Here is an 18001-nt window from a genome sequence, read left to right as displayed (position 1 = left end):
AACACATTAAACAGGACATGTGTGATAAGTGAAATTTGAAATCTTATAAAAGCCACAATTCTTATAAAAGCACAAATCTTATTCTGTCCACATTTCATTAAAAACTATTTAGCGATCAGATGATTTCGGGTTTGGTTTTTCCTAACCGTAACGTTCATAACAAAGTCATTGTTCCGTATTGAAACATCAAACGAACATAGATTATTTAATCACATTTAATCAGCTACCAGTTGCTATGGTGGGAAAAAACGCCCCATGATTAACCAATCAGAATCGTGCATTTTTCCTGTTTCGGTTTCACAGCTATTAGTCAGCTAGCTATACGCGGAACTCAAGGATTTTTGCGGTGACGTTAAGAAGAAATACCAGTTTAGAGACGGGTAGAGCTGGGTTTCAAACGTAGGATAACATAAATGTAGTTATTTTGAGCAGAACGCTCATTAACGTGGCACTCTCGCTTCTACAACTCTCCGGGTGCGTCTCAATCTGCTCCTTAGTTCAGTAGTCAGGCACTGATCAGGGAGTCGGCCATTTTAATCCTTCCAGTGCACTGGAACGTTCGGTCCTTAAAAAAAAATCCCACAATGCACCGCAAAACCAGGGAGCTCCGATGCTCACAATGCTCAGTTACTGGAAATGACGTCATGTTTTCTGAAGCCTCTCCAGCTCGAGAAAAAAAAAAAAAAAAAGCGGACGAACTCTGAGCCGACTTCGTCTACAAATGTAAGCAGCTTGTTATTGTTGGCGTAGCTCTCGAGTAATTACTTACGTTAGTGATTTTTCACTTTATTTGACGTTCCATATACGATTTGTTTGAGTATAATGACTTTTAAGTCGTATTTATCCACTAGCTAGCCTACGATCCTGCTTGAAGTACCGTGACAGAAATGAGTTTAAGTGACTAAGCTAACAAATTTATCTGACGTATAATGTCAGAAAGATATCCGTCCTGCCTGTTGGTGATAAATGCCAGTGACGATGTTTTACAACGTGAGTGCGTAGTCATGTCACCGGAAATTGAGTCATCGGTGTCCCAATGTATAGTCCCTTACCAGTGCCCGAACTCGTGTACAAGATATACTGATTCACGACTTAGGGAGCTGATTTGAGACACACCCTCTGGCATCCACTTATCAATTTAACTGCGCAGGCTCTAGGTTGAAATTCATTCCTGGCACGAGAGACTTTATTTAATTTATTTACTGAGTAGCTTCCTCATTCATTCTTTGTTGCTGAACTTGTATTGTTATGGACCGAACTTCCATTTTAATCTGCATTTCACACTGAACGCATTTAGCACGTGGTTCCCGAGAGCAATTTGCGTGACGGATACATGTTCATTTCAGGCACATCGCGAGCGTCTCCTGACGTACTGCATCTGGCCCTGAGAGTGATATCGAGCAACACTGGGTTGAAAAAGCAATACTTCGCTCCAAAACACAAACACAATTGAGTTGTCTGTCCTTTAGCGTGATTTCATTTTCATAAGTGAGAACGGACGCCTGGAGTCTTTCGTTCGTTATTATAAACGTTTAGGATAAAGGGGCACATTTCCATTAGGAATTAGGTAAACGATGCTTGCTTCTTCTCTCATACGTCTGACTCTTTATCTGTTAAAATTACACTGGCAAAAAAATTACAAATAAAATATTCAAATCATAATAAAAAGAGACTGCACAGCCTTTCCTCTAATAATCAGCACATCTACTTTTTACACTACCTTTAAAATCATCTGAAATCAGTCGGATGCAATAAAAGTAGAGCACGAGTCTGCCTATGCGCTCCTACTCTGCTAAAATCATGCCGTTTAATCCACGAATTGTTTTCCCATTACAACACTTTTGATTATTCACGTTCCACCTCTCCACCCCCTCCCCCACGACTACATTTTTTTCCCCCTAATTTTTGCTACATTTTCTTCCAAAAACAAAAAGGAGCATAAAAACTGTAATACGTTCCGTTCTACACAGCACAGACACTTTCTAGAAAGTTCATCTGACACATAATGTCTACAATTGTTTACTCATTTTTATCTCTAAGCAGGTCAGTTGTGTCGCATAACCCCTCTAATGTATAGTTACTGTACCAACACAAATCCCCCCCCACCCCCCCTTTAATGGAATACTGATGTATTTTGCAAAAAAAAAGAAGAAAAAAAAAGAAAAAAGAAAGGAGAAAATGTGAAATAGGAAAACGCCTGCTGTCACAAGACCGAAGGAGGATACTTGCAACGAGTACGATGGCCTCATCAGTGAATTCGATTGGTCACACAGAGTTATCAAGTATCTTCCAGATGTTCGTTGACTGAAGTTTTCGCCCGCTGCCAGTCAAATCATATACAACTGCCCTGCCCCATAGCCCCATCGTTAACCCCGCTCCCTCCCGTCGCCACCCGCACGTCTCCATGGAAACCAGGACACGGAGTTTTTAGGACACGGAGGAGATGGGGTTGTGAGGAGAACCCATCTGCGTCAGAACCTTGTCCAGCCACTGCAGCGGTCCATGGAGGTGGATCTCGATCCAGCAGGGGGTGCTGGTTACGTCCTGACGATGATATTCAGCTCCCCAGCCCTGGCAAAGGAAATCAACATTCATTAACAATGATCTGTACACACTGTCATGTCTTAAACGTCTCTGTGCAGTAGTGCTCGAAAAAAAAAATTATAGTTGTGAAAGTAATATTTTTCAAACAAGACTAATTACAAGACTTAATTCTTCACTAATATAGGAGTATAATGGGTTCATAGGTTAATGAATAAATTAAAGGCTGAAAATAAGGAAAGATAGACAGACAGATAGACAGATATATAGACAGACAGATATACAGATATATAGACATACAGATAGATAGATAGATAGATAGACAGACAGATATACAGATATATACACATAGACGGCCAGATAGATAGATAGACAGACAGACATACAGATAGATAGACAGATAGATAAACAGACAAATAAGATAGACAGACAGATATACAGATAGACAGACAGACAGATATACAGATAGATAGACATATAGATAAACAGACAGATATACAGATAGATAGACAGACAGATATACGGATAGACAGACAGATATACAGATAGATAGACAGACAGATATACAAATAGATAGACAGATATAAAGATAGATAGACAGACAGATATACAGATAGATAGACAGATAGATAAACAGACAAATAAGATAGACAGACAGATATACAGATAGACAGACAGACAGATATACAGATAGACAGATAGATAAACAGACAGATATACAGATAGATAGACAGACAGATATACAGATAGATAGACAGATAGATAAACAGACAAATAAGATAGACAGACAGATATACAGATAGATAGACAGATAGATAAACAGACAGATATACAGATAGATAGACAGACAGATATACAGATAGACAGACAGATATACAGATAGATAGACAGATAGACAGACAGATAGACAGACAGATATACAGATAGATAGACAGATAGACAGACAGATATACAGATAGATAGACAGACAGATATACAGATAGATAGACAGATAGATAGACAGACAGGTAAACAGACAGATATACAGATAGATAGACAGATAGACAGACAGACAGATATACAGATAGATAAACAGACAGATATACAGATAGATAGACAGACAGATAGACAGACAGATATACAGATAGATAGACAGATATACAGATAGATAGATAGATAAACATCTAAACTATAAAATAAATAAATAATGAACAAAACAAACAAACAAATAAATAAACTCTGCAATTAAAGAAAAAGGTTTATATGGAAATAATTTATAATTTAAATAATTTATAATAATTTATAATTTAATAACACTGTATACTTTTTCACTAATGAGTAAAAATGTGTCAACGGGTAAAAAATAAAATGAAGGAACTGCTATTTCAATAGGAACGCTACTGATTTGTTCGTTTGTCAATACTGTAATGTTCTTAATCCCAGTACAAAGTGAAAAAAGTAGAACATTTCTTTCACTACACAGACTTTTCTTATCTTTTATCTCCAAGCATGTATTTCTAAAACAGTGGGCTTTTTCTCATTTAAAACACAAACATTATATAATACCTTAAGCCAAGTCTTTTCCAACATGCTGAGTAGACACATTCAATTTGCGATCTGAATTTGATTAATTCGTTTAAAACTCCATTACTAAAGGTCATCTGAATAAGAATGAAGCAAAATGAGACATCAGTATTGGCGTGTCGCTGCATTTCTGCTGATTAATTACAGCCATTAGGCTTGAGTTTTCTTACGGAGGTGAACACACTAAGACGTCCACGCTACCTTGACAAAGCTCATGCGAATAGTGCACATCTTGGTGAGCTCGTAGACGGCCTCGAAGCCGTGGTTGACGGACTGGGCGAGCAGCTCGGCGAACTCCTGGTTGTTGAAGATCTTGAGGCTGCAGCCGCTCGGGATCTTGCACACGGTGGTGGGGTGGAAGCCGTGGTGGTAGTTGCAGTTGCGGCTCTGCACGAAGATGCTGCTGTCGCTCAGGCACTCGGCGTACACCTCGCCTCCTACGTAGTACAAGTGAACGCCTGCCAAAAAACATCCACATCCTTCGTTACATCAACTTCACTACAACTCCTGGATCTGCTGACACAAATAACTGGATTAGAGCTGGACGTTGTAGATGTAGATGAACGTTATTTCCACATAATTTATTCTGGGTTTAATATAATTAATATAATTAATATATGTGTTCCACATATATTTTTTATTTTTTAAATAATGAGGTATTTTTTTTTAAACAAAAAACGTATAAACAATGATATGGTGCAGTTTTCGGTAAAGGTATGTTTATTTGTTTCTGATTGGCTGGAAGATACCCGGACACTGTTAATGTAGTCAAAAATCGAATAATAATAATTATTTTTTTTAAATCAGAGATTGCAATCATTACTCGTCATATCGTATAATCAAAGATTTTGATCTTAAGTCTAGGGAGGTGCTTTAATGAAAATGACAAAAACAAAGTCCGCCCTTAATAATAACAACACTCATATACCGTAGCTTTTTAATATGTTAGAACATTATCTTTTTTTTAAATGAACAATTTGCTATTTTTTACCATTCAGTTCAAATTAAACAAAGCAAACGTAGCTGAGCTATAAGCAAGGCGAAGGGAACATCACTCTGTGGCGTTTTCTGTCTCCGCCTAGTCCCATTCGTTTCTGATCTTGGGACACTGTAGTATGATCCTAATGGGAGTGTGTTGATCGATTGAAATCAGGCCATGCAGTACACCTCCAGGAAGTGGACTGCGTAACGTTAATCTATATTATCAGTTTGCACGAGCTGCGCCCCGATGAACCGCATCGTCAGGTAAACCGCACAGAAAACCACGAATACATCCGTAATGTACACAGCGTCCCGTCTCGAACCTTTCCCGATGTGCCGGCGCGTGTTCTCGATGGTGGAGTTGCGGTTGACGTTGGACAGCAGGCCCAGGCAGAAGCGGTTGCGATTGTTGGACGGGTCGGTGAAGCCGTCCACCAGGACGCTGGTCGAGGACGCCTGGAAGGCCTCTCCGACCCGGTTATTCAGCTCGTAGTACACGATGGAGCACCAGTGCTTGGGTTCTTCGTACGCCACCGACTGCACATCTGCACGCACAGAGACAGACACAATGACATAATGACGTATCGTACAGTATATCATATTTATATAACCGCAGTGCTGTTCTGATTGGTCAGAAGACACTCCACATAACCTAGGATTAATAGTAAACAGATTGAAAAATGTGGTGTTGTAATCGCTGATATGGTGGCGTTTTCGCTAAGGAGACGTTTACAGAAGGAGTCTCCAGTGCTAGTGCTTTGTAACAGTCGTTCCGGGTAACGTGACAGACGGGCTGGTGGATAACGACACTTAAGTGTTAACAGGAACTAACTTATCCTGCACTGGCAGATTGCTCTAGTATAAGACGTATAAAACAATACCTCCAAAAACAGTAACTCTGTTTTGATCCGTCACTGATTATATTCCTACAGCAGCGCACCCTGAATGTTTCATTCCTCACGTATGATATAAAAGGTATCATAATTAGTTAAAAACGTTAAACCGCACAAGAACATATTCCCTAGGTGCTATAGCGCTCTCTGGTGGCTACGCCCACTCTGTGTTTGCTGAATGATAATGTGTCTGCAGTCCCGCACTGATTTTTGCAGTTTTAGTACATCACTGGGCTAATCATGTCACGACTACATCATTTAAAAATAAAAATAGTTTGATAATCAATAAAAATAGTGATAGATTAATGTTAGGCACTGCTCTATGTACATGTCGCAAGCAGTGTGATCTTGCCTACAGTTGGAAAATTATTATTCTGTATTTACATTCGTCTACTCGTTCAGATTTGTTTCCGTACTGTTTGACAGCAGGAGCTATGGAAACCATTTGGATTCAATTAGTGACATTAACTCGGTACATGATATTAAAAAAATGTGAATCTGGAGTCTGGAGAATTTGAGCTCGTGTAAATAATCTAACCTAATAAGCTGCTATGTCAACATCTCCAAACTGACATTATCTGATCATGTTTTAATCAGATTATCACTAATGTATACAATCTAATTAGGACTCTGATCACACAGCTGTATTGACTAATACGAAGGCTATTCACACACCAGACCCCGTATCTGAATCAGTGTTGTGTGAGGATCTGTGGTGAATATCAGATGAACATGCGAGTCCGCGCCCGTGTCGTGCCCCGTGTCTGCCCACAGCGAGTCAGCCGTGCTGCCCTTCCCTCCATCCCTCCTCCCTCCCTCCTCCTCCTCCTCTGAGAGAGAGAAAGCTGAAGTGTGTTTATCCAGCACACAGCTCTCCTCTGCTTCCTGAGCCGGGTGGCACCGAGTCACAGGTGTGTTTTGTCTACCCCTTTCCCAGCGTTGCGTTCACAATGGGGCAGCGCCCGACGCTCCTACACAGGATGCAGCTTGAGCTCGGCTTGCGAAACTCCCGCTCCACTCACATCTCCGCAACACACTCGATGTCTCCGTACACAGAGCCGTGATCGGATTCACTGATATTTGTACATCGTTCTATTGTCTAGAGCACATATTTTTGGACATTTTATAATCAGGGAGACATGTAACTGTAAATAAAATCACAATTTTTGAGAATTAAAACAGCACAAAACGTCAAATCAGCTGCTTCCAATCAGTCAAGAGTATGCAAGTGTTAGGAACCACCCCCCCGAAAATAAACGATAATGAATCATTGTGACGAAATGGGAGGTTGAAACGGATGCAAGTGCAGATAAGGGCTTTATTAGACGAGAGATAGGCAGTCAAATCCAAATAGTGAAACACAGGCGTGTTCAGAACAGGCGAAGGGTCAGGCGATCGGAAAACGGGCATGAAGTAGGCAAGGCAAGGCAAGGCAAGGCACAATACAAGAAACTAGGAACTAGGAACGAGATCAAAATCCATGAACCGAAATACAAGGAACAAAGGTTTGGCACGGTGATAACACTCAATACTTCGCACCACATATAGACACACGAGGGGTTTAAATAATCAAGCGTGAACACAAAACAGCTGAGACTAATGATGACACATAAGGGAACAACCAATGACAATACAGGGGCGGAGACAGGACAGAAATCATAACAAATGCACATGTCAAAAGTAAACAAAGTCAATGTCACTGAAACACGGAAGTGCGCGCTCGAGCTTCGGAGCACGCTGCTTGCTACAGCGCTAGCGCGATGGGAAATCGTGACAATCATGATATCTAAGGCTACGTCTATATTAATTTGAAAATGCATCTTTTTCTCTACGTTTTGGCCTTCCGACCGCACTGAGACGGCGTTTTTTTGTCCGGCGAAAACAGAGCTTTTCCCGGGTGGATACATTTGAAAACGCAGTTTTTCGCGTTGAAGTGTGGACTTAGAAAACGGAGATTATTCAAAAACAATGAGGCATTTTTATCCACGTGAAGCAGTCATGTGACCCATTCACATGACGATGTTGTACTGCAGTGGTCATGCCTGCTGTCCAGTTTGATAGCGTTGTTAAAAGATTAAGGTCGCTTTGTACAACCTTCAGATTGCGTTTTTAAATAAACGCCTGACGGAAAACGACGCAGGCCGAAGCCTCTTACGTTTTTACGCATGCGCAGTATAGGGATGTGAGCCTTTTCAGACATTTGAGTGTGGACGAGCAGTTCTCGGAAAACGTTTGAAAACGGCAGCGTAGACGTGGAGCGTTTTCAAATCGTGGGCGTAGCCTGAGAAAAAGCGCATTGTGACATCATTTATCACAATATCGGAATTATATTGCCATATGACCCAGCCCTAGTACCCGGACAGAAATGGTAAGCAAATTCAGCTCAGGCACGTAGTTATGCTCACTCAATGGCAATATAAGTGAGAAGAAAATGTGGACGGATTTATTACGGTACCGTTCCGCACGGCACAGTGGAAAAGCGGTACAAGTTTACGACACAAAGACAAAACTGGTAGACGTAGAACCATGGGACACGCTGTGTACTGTAGAATCTTCCGGAAAAGCTCAAGCGGATGTGATGGAGAAAAAAAAAAAACTACACTACGTCTGCACGTGTGTGTGTATGTGTGTGTGACTTCCTGCACCTGTAGTGTAAGCACTCAGCTGCTGACAGTTTAAGAGGATGATGTCAAGCAGAGATGATGAATGATATGGGCTGTGTGTGTGTGTGTGTGTGTGTGTGTGTGTGTACCTGTCCGGTTGTTGATCTCTACAGGCAGGTTGGGGGCCAGCAGGTTGGTGTCCATTGGCTGGGGACAGTCCTGCGTCATCGGCTCCTCGGGGGGCACATAAGCAGGAGGCGGAGTTTCTGTGAGCCAACACACAAACTTTAATCCATGATCTACATGATCCCGAGTCAGTCTCAGTAACCGGACATGCTGTTAGTGGAAAACACCCAACTCTGAAGTGGTGACAGTAAGTCTGCTTCATTCGTCGCTGCATCACACCACCACGCTGTTGATTACTGTCCTAGACCGGCACGTCCTGGAGTGTTTTAAGTTGCAGCTTACAAAATATGCTGACACTCAAGACAATTTTTCACAGCCTTCTTTGCTCATATTTACCAATATTACTGGAGCGCACTGTATAATCTACTCTAAGATCCCAATTTTCAGTCTCACCTGGCATCTGGAAGGGGCTGCTGGGCTCAGAGCTGGCCGGTGAGTGTGGGAAGGTGGCGCTGCTTGCCGTGCCGCTGTTGGGCGAGCCGGGGTAGCTGTTGGAGGGAGAGTTGGGGCCGAACGGTAAGCTGTTGCCCGGCTGCTGGGTGAACGATTCCGGGTATTTAATGTTGTGGGGCATGTGCGGCTCCGTCTGGTGCAGCGGGTTGCGGAAGCGTGGCAGCATGGACAGCTTGGCGTTGAACTCGCTGTTCCGAGGCACCAGAACCGGTGGCAGAACTGTGCGAAATGATGCAGGAGATACACATCAATCAATTTTGACCAGAGCAGGGAAGAGATTTAATCTGAAGAAAGAGTGTGAAAATATAAACATATAAAGATATGATATCATACCACACTGTTACATTGTTAACATTATACCACTTTAATATATTGCACGTAATGGTGTCTTTCATTATATTGAAGTGAAGTGAATCCCTTAAAATACACTCCAAAATGTTTAAAACAGCACTGCAGTCCTTTGAATGAAGCAATAAATGGGTATTTCTGCATGATTTTAGTAACACAAGTGGAACTATGGGAATTATGTCGTGATAAAAAAATCCAAAATAAATCAAAATAATTTCATATTTTAGCATCTTCAAAGTTTACGCCCGTTTTGCCCAGAAATGTATTTTTGGCGTTTTCTCGACCGATTTCTTGAGGAATTTCCCTGAGATACTTTTTAAACAGTATTAAAGGAGTTCCCACCGACGCCGGACTCTTATCGGCTGCTTTTCGGAAATACTTCGCATAATAAAATGTTCGTTTTCTAATGAAAGAAATGAATACGTCGGCAGGATGATATTTTTGTCTACGACACCGATTTCAAACATTTAATCACACACCTTCAGATCAAAAGCTTTTTAACGTCATGAGAAACATTTCAGTCGAGCGTCCACAAACTTTTGACCGGTAGTGTATATATAAAGCCGCATTAAAGTAACTGATCATTCTGAGATACTACTAAGGCACAATCATGAAAAAGCTATCGTCCCAATTCGCCTAAATAGTATCCCAGATTAGAATTGGTGTTTCCCAAACGGTAGTATGTTAAAATGAGGATCCCAAAGGTACCCGGATGGTCTACTATTTCCGGTAGATTTTCGAAGTGTGGAACCGTGGACACTTTTTCAGCCAACGTTACTCACGACTTCTTGTGCAGAAGGGAATGGTAAATGAAATGATATAGTATGAATTCTATAAGGAATAACGAATGAAGAAAAGCTGACATGCTACGAGGAGTTTGTTTACGGTGACGGTGTGTGTAACTAGGATACAACTTTCTCCTGCGTTACGTGACGTGTTAATATGTCCCAGCACTTACATACTCTTCTGCTACACACTCAAAAGTGTACATCATTATAGTGTATAGTATAAGTAGGGGGCTTAGTGGTTAGCGCGTTCGCCTCACACCTCCAGGGTCGGGGGTTCGATTCCCACCGTGGCCCTGTGTGTGCGGAGTTTGCATGTTCTCCCCGTGCTGCGCGGGTTTCCTCTGAGTACTCCGGTTTCCTCCCCCAGTCCAAAGACATGCACGGTAGGCTGACTGGCATGTCCAAAGTGTCCGTAGTGTATGAATGGGTGCGTGAATGTGTGTGATTGTGCCCTGCGATGGATTGGCACCCTGTCCAGGGTGTACCCCGCCTTGTGCCCGATGCTCCCTGGGACAGGCTCCAGGTTCCCCCGTGACCCTGAAGGAAGGATAAGCGGTATAGAAGATGGATGGATGGATGGATGGATGGTATAAGTAGGCGAATTGGGACGCAGCATGCCATTTTATCTTGGTTTCTGCATATATAATACCTGCTTTAAGGGGGTATTAATTTGCAAAATGAATCAATTTGCATTGACTCTGCATTGGACTTTGCACTTTTGGCTTGAAATGGTCAAATTTGAATATTCTGACACACAAAACCATATACATACATATATATATATATATATATATATATATATATATATATATATATGTATATATATGTATATATATACATATGTATATATATACATATGTCAGCTATTGGTCATGGTTTGGTCGCCTGCTATAATGAAAGGAGGAGAGCAGTATGTGTAAGACAGGTGCTGAGGGAGTGTGTGTTCGGCAGGCCTGCATTCCTTCCTGCTATTGTGTGAGACGTCGACAGGACTTCCTGCTGCACTTTTCCTCTATGCGGCCACATGTTCGCTGCACACGCGCTCAACACACACACACACACACACACACACACACTCGACAAAACAAAGCCCTCATTCTCCCTCTGAATGGAATTTCCTGCTCCTGCTCTCTTTCTCAACACACACACACACACACACACACACACACGGTGGACAGCTGTTTCTGTCTTGTCAGCTGACCCTCTTCTTCTGCTAAGCGAACAAAAAGGGGGGCTGTGTGTTTCAGGTCGCCTTTTTCCCTCTGAGAAGGACTGGAGGACAGGTTTTGTTTTGTCAGTCACCACACACACACACACACACACACACACACGATAGACAAACTCCTAGATTAGCTAGTTTTTGTCTTGTAGTGCTGATGATAAAGTAAAGGCTAGTCAGTTGGTCCAGCAGAGGAGGATGTGGCGGAGGAACGAGAGATAACCCGTGTGCATGAATAACGCACTCTTAACGACAGAGCGTGAACTAAATCTGAATAAGCTTACAGAGATGTACTTAGACGTCAGGCTTAGATCTTCCAGTGATATTTAGCAATGTCTAGCAAAGCTATGCGTCTATTTACACAGAGAAAGTTATGCGTACTCAGACTCGGGTTACGCACCTGCTTAATTTACATTTCCCCAGTCAAGATCACGCGAATCACCTGCACGCAGTTCATGTCAAGACTTTTCTGGAGTAGAAGACGTATACCCTGTACTATACGTTTCCGTGTGTGTTTTCCGCAGGTGTGTTCTCCGATCACAAATTTGACCTGATTTAACCTGGTTATTGATGAGATAAATAATATACAGCGGGGGAAATACTGGACGCGTCAACATTTTTTTCAGTAAATATATTTCCAATGAGGTTATTCACATGAAATTTTCACCAGACATCAGTATTAACTCAAGAAATCCGGAAATATAAAGAATTCACAACGTTAACAGTCCATAAATAAAGAAGTTTCTTGTGTGACACCTTGGTAACGAAAAGCCTTTGTATAGACCATCAATTTACTCACCCAGCTGATATTAATTTGCACAGATAGGGGGTGTAATTACTTACGGATTTCAGCTGGTTCCTTGCCTTACCTTGCCTTGGAGAACTGCTTTTTCTTAGCGTGTTCAATACTTTTTTCCCGTCTCATTCCGCTTTATTACACATAACCTTAACGTTGTGAAGTCTTTATATGTGCGGATTTCTTGAGTTAATACTGATGTCTGGTGAAAATTTCATGTGAATAACCTCATTGGAAATATAATTACTGAAATAAATGTTGACGCGTCCAATACTTATTTCCCCCCGCTGTATGTAATACAGTGTATATAATTCCTCATTTGTAAGATGATAAAAGCGTCTGCTGAATGAATAAATGTAAATGTAATACAAAATGATCATGAAGCTAATGTGTTATTCCGTGCTGTGAAGACTCACCTGGACTGTCCACCCTCTTGTAGTGGTACGGGTTGATGCACACGTCCTTCTGCTTGGATCCGAAGGGAAACTGGCAGCACTCGAGCGCTTTGAGCTCGTGGTGCGACTGCAGGTCTGGCCAGCGCCACACGCGGCAGTAGATGACATGCGGCAACCCTTTACGATGTGACACCTGCAGTCGTCCGTCCAGCGAGCGTGGGATGGTCACGCAGCTGCTGGGCTGGCCGGGGCAGCTGAGCGCGCGTTCCAGCTCCTCCATGGCGCCCTTCTTCTTCTTCAGCTTCTTGACGAGCGCGTCCACAGCCTTCTCGGCCCACTTTTCCTCCTCGTCGCCCTGCTTCCAGCCCAGGAGGCGCTTCACCGCCGGGCTGGTGAAGGAAAACAGTGACGTGACGTTCATCCTGCGGGGACAAACACACCGAACGTCCCGGGTCCTGACTGGTCTTTTCTTGGGTTTTTTTTTTTTTTTTATACCACAGACACTGAATGTCAGAAAGGCCTCACACAAACACCAGTAGAACAGGAAACGGTGCCGATAAAGGACCCGGATATCCAGCTGATCTGCAGAGAGAAAGAGATTTGCTCATTATAACACTCCTGTGCGAGATTCTCCCGCGGGAGACCTTCAAAACAAAGCCAGACCAACAGGAGAAGCAACTGGCTGCACATCCTTGACCTTATGGTGTAACATCATTCCCTCACACATCACCGTTTCTGGGAATCAGAGTCACAATGCACTGTTTTCCAGTACGTCCAGTCAACACCGCATTCTCCAAATGGTTTCCGGTACGGCCGTGAGTTCACACAGTGATCTCGGATGTCACCGGTTGCACACATCCGTCAGTGATGCCGAGTGGCTTTGAATATCCTCCTGAGTCACTGCTGGCTTCGTCTATAGAGTTACACGCTTATACGTCAAAGTTGTCAAATTTATTTTTCGCCATTTTTTTCCCCCGCTCTCGGCATCCTCACAGGGCCTACCAAAGACAACAGCGCATCTAAAACATTTCAGAGCTTCTGCCCTTGACATCGCGAGAGGAAATGCTGCTTGGATGAGGATGAAAGTGGCCATGCAGTGAGATCCCAAGACAGCAATTCAGTAGCAGGAGAATGATTGGAGAGAGTCGGCGGAGAAAACACGAGTCTGCGCTTCTTTTGAAATTACTCGAATCAAAAGCTTGAAGTGTCAACAAGTAACTCATGGAGCGGTTGGGGAGAGAATGAAAATGGAGCGCTGGGAGAAATATAAAGGCTGAGACTGGTCCAGGCCCACACTTACAACGATCACATTGATCAGAAAATACCCAATGTATCTTAACTTCATCTCGATTACTAACAGTATAAAGGATTTTTACGGAAAAACTCGACAGCATAATATTTTCTCTCTCTTGAAGATGATAATAAGATGGAAATGCAGCTTGTCATGTTACCGAGAGATTCACAAAGCGCAAACTCCTCTACCCTGAAGACTCTGCCATGTCTGTAAACTTAAACGTTACAGCTTTACAAAAAGTTACGGCTGTTACAGTGTGCTAACATTGGAGACTCCTTATCCAGCCATTTTCCGTACCACTTATCCTACACAGGGTCGCTGGGAGCCTGGAGGCTATATCCCAGGGTTCTCCGGGCACACGGCTCTGGGGGACACCCTGGACGGGGTGCCGGTCCATCACAGGGCACAACTGCGTGCACATTTACACACTACAGACTACAACGCATGTCTTTGGACTGATGGAGGAAACCGGAGTACCTGGAGGAAACCCTTGAAGCACGAGAAGAACATGCAAACTGGCGGGAAGGCGGGAATCGAACCCCCAACCCCAGATCTGCGATGCAAACATGTCCATCATTGTATTTTCTTGTATTGACAGATGTATATCTGCTTTTACATATGCAGTGTTTAGTCAGTTTCAATCTCACCCTTGTTTTGTTTTCTCCCTCCGTGCAGTTGTTTACGCAACAACCACACTCAGGTGCAGAACGAAACTATCTCCGAGAGCGCCGAAGCGAGTGTCACAATCCTGAGTGGACTCTAGCATGGTCCGATTGCAGTGAGAAAGTGATTCAACTCTGAATCGAAGCAACTCGACTGCATGAAAGTGAACCACGCATGCTGTTTGTAAATGGGATGCTGAGACAACTCTGTAGAAAAGCTCTAAGTTCTGGAGACACACCACAAGATGAAATAAAAACTGAATGTCATACACAAATTGCTTTCAACTAGATATTTACGGTCCCCTCCGAAACTATTGGAACGGCAAGGCCAATCAGCACTGAAGATCTACTCATGGTTTTAGCCGTCAGTTTCACCTGTGAAGGCTGCATGTGTTGTTAAAAAGGATAAGCCAACATGAAGACCAGAGAGCTGTCTATGGGAGAAAAGCAAGCCATTTTGAAGGTGAGAAAAGAGGGGAAATCAATCAGACGCATTGCACAACACGGCATAACCAATAAAACAGTATGGAACGTCCTGAAAAAGAAAGAAACCACTGGTGTGCTGAGAAACCAGACACCGAATGGGTCGGCCAAGGAAAACACCAACACCTGATGACAGGAACACTGTGAGAGCTTTGAAGTAAAACCCCAAAACAACAGTCAGTGACAACCTCCAACAGGGCAGGGGTGAAGGTATCACAATCTACCATTCGAAGAAGACTTTGAGAGCAGAAATATAGAAGCCATACTTTTGAGGACCAGTCACGTTTGATTTGTTTAATTATGCACAGTGTGAAATCAAAACGAACGAAATAGGAAAGCAAATCAAATGTATCGCTGTGATGGATTGGCACCCTGTCCAGGGTGTACCCCGCCTTGTGCCCGATGATTCCTGGGATAGGCTCCAGGTTCCCCCGTGACCCTGAAGAAGGATGAAGATGGATGGATGGATGGATCAAATGTATCGAGATGACTCTGATTCAAAACTGGCAGATGGACTAATAACTAAAAACACTTTTTAAAGCACATGATGGGAAAAAAAAAATCCATTTAGCTTTGTTCCACATTTGTCCACAAACATGTATTTTTATTTTATTTTACTGAGTGATAATCCTGACCAATCCACGATGCTCCACGGAAGCGTTTCTGTTCGGATGAATCATGACTCCGATGTGATTCGACGTGTTTTCAAACAACGCAGGACCAGACACAAAGCACGTCATATGAAAAGTTCATATCGTGTGTTTTGATAGAGTGAAACGCATATCGCAAATGTTGTTTTTTTTTTAAATCCGTATTGTCCGTCTGTACATTCCATCATGCAGTAAAAATAAGTAAAATAGGTCATTTTGACCTGGGGCTTAGGAAACAAACACTGGCTATGTGACTGTTAACAACCGAAGGCTACACGCCCACAGCTGTGTTTTCAGTGCGCTGTTCCTGCCAACTGTTTGGAAAACATAAAATAAATCAGGAACACGCGCTCACAGATTCACAAGGCTGATTAACACTGCGTGATAACAGCTGTCTTATGAGTTTATTGCGTGTCTTCCAGTGTTCGGCATGAAAATCTTCCAGAATGTGCGATTATCCGCGATTAAAGGACTATTCGGCCAGGATACGATTCACAAAAGTGCTCTCTGAATAAATTAAAGAGAGGGGCGTGGCTTCACGATGTACACATGTTCATCAACTGCATGTTTTGACATTTATTATGTTGTAGAGCTTGTGGCTGCATGTCATTATTAAGTCACATGACTTAATCACATGTCACGTTACTACTCTATGTTACATTTTAAACTCAACTTGGTTTTCGTTTTGGTTTTGGCTGGCGATTACCGAAAAGAGCGAGCACTTCCTGGAGTCCTTAGACTGAAGAAAACGGACAAAACCTCTTTTACTCCTGGATATAATGGACTTCTTTTTTTTTTTTTTTTTTTTACCAAAATATCCATTCAGATAGGTTACACAGTATAATCTATACTGCCTGGGGTTGTTTTTAATGATCATTTTATACACAATTTCAATCTTTCCAGACTGATGCACACAATCCATTAAATAGGGATACGGAATAGACTAAACGTCTCAGCGATGTTCTGGTAATAATCACATTGCCTCACCTCGTTATGTAAAAAAACACACAAAAAAACTAATCCAGTCTGAATAGGGCTTAAGATTCTCTCAGTGACTACGTTTACATGGACAGCAGTAATCTAATTATTGACCTTATTCTGATTAAGACAACATCCTGATTAATTTATTTACATGAGTCGCTTTTAGAATATTCCTTTCACGTTCCTGTTTTACATGTTATAGAACATAGAGCGATTAACGGCACACGTCATTACGTCCCCGCGCCACGCCGTCCGACGTCCCTCCAGAATTTCACGTATCGACATACAGTTGGTCTTTGTTATGGCACCGTGTACAGTTTTGGGTGTTTTTTGTTTTAAATTTCATGAAAGCTTCGAGTGCAGCTAATTATCGATGCTGTACGTGCAAATAGATGAATGCTAGAAGCCGTGGGCTGCGTCCCAAACCGCGTACTTACCTACCATATAGTAGCTCAGATACATGTATTTCACCTACTATATAGTAGGTAAGTACGCGGTTTGGGACGCAGCCGTGCTCTCTCGTTTGCCGTCAAACGGTTGAGCGCTGCCGTGTGTGTACGTGTCCTGTCACACAATGCGGTGAAAACGCTCACACGACGTTAATAGTGTGATTAAGGTGTTTACATGTCTGTAACGCACGTCGATAATGCGACTAAAACAGGAATACTCCACACGTCTTAATTCCATTTGTGTTTACTTCGAGTATGACTTTAATCAGATTAAGGTCATCAATAATCGCTGTTTACATGCTAGTTTCTTAATCAGAGTATCGTCTTAATCGGGTTCATATCGGATTATTGTTGTCCATGTAAACGTCCTGATTGAGAGCTGACCTGGGCAATACGACGATATAATGCAACATGGATACTGACGCTGAAATTATGTTACGATACCTTTTTCAGAGCTATCGCGGATATCATTTTTAAAAGATAAAAAAAAACAACAACATTATTATAAACTGATTTTTTTGTAACCTCAGAGTAATTACAGGTGTTCTTTTTTTTTAACGAATCTCTAAAAATGTAACATAAAATTGTCATTTTCGGCGTTAAATAATTACATTTTATGCCCTGTATATGTCTGTGTGTGTGTGTGTGTGTGCAGTTTTGACTTTGTGGGGACGTTCGTAAACCGTGAAGACCTTTTCTACAAAAAACTGAAGCTT

The 18001-nt window shown here is 42.3% G+C and overlaps 1 protein-coding gene across 1 annotated transcript in view; it reads right to left on the bottom strand.

Moving 5' to 3' along the window:
* Positions 1 to 1122: 1122 nt before the first annotated feature.
* The window catches only part of smad1 (SMAD family member 1), a 29330-nt gene continuing 12451 nt past the window's right edge, over positions 1123 to 18001 (bottom strand). The window contains exons 2-7 of the mRNA XM_053622079.1: positions 12788 to 13348; positions 9161 to 9439; positions 8731 to 8847; positions 5409 to 5630; positions 4306 to 4562; positions 1123 to 2571 (exon numbers count right to left, since the gene is read on the bottom strand). Coding sequence (XP_053478054.1) covers positions 2428 to 2571; positions 4306 to 4562; positions 5409 to 5630; positions 8731 to 8847; positions 9161 to 9439; positions 12788 to 13187 — 1419 coding nt within the window. The 5' untranslated portion in view covers positions 13188 to 13348 and the 3' untranslated portion in view covers positions 1123 to 2427. The remainder of the gene's footprint in view (positions 2572 to 4305; positions 4563 to 5408; positions 5631 to 8730; positions 8848 to 9160; positions 9440 to 12787; positions 13349 to 18001) is intronic.

The sequence above is a fragment of the Ictalurus furcatus genome, chromosome 3 (assembly GCF_023375685.1).
Source record: "Ictalurus furcatus strain D&B chromosome 3, Billie_1.0, whole genome shotgun sequence".
In the NCBI taxonomy this organism is placed as follows: Eukaryota; Metazoa; Chordata; class Actinopteri; order Siluriformes; family Ictaluridae; genus Ictalurus; species Ictalurus furcatus.
The sequence above is the reverse complement of the archived record's forward strand: the minus strand, read 5'-3'. Positions and strand labels throughout refer to the sequence as shown.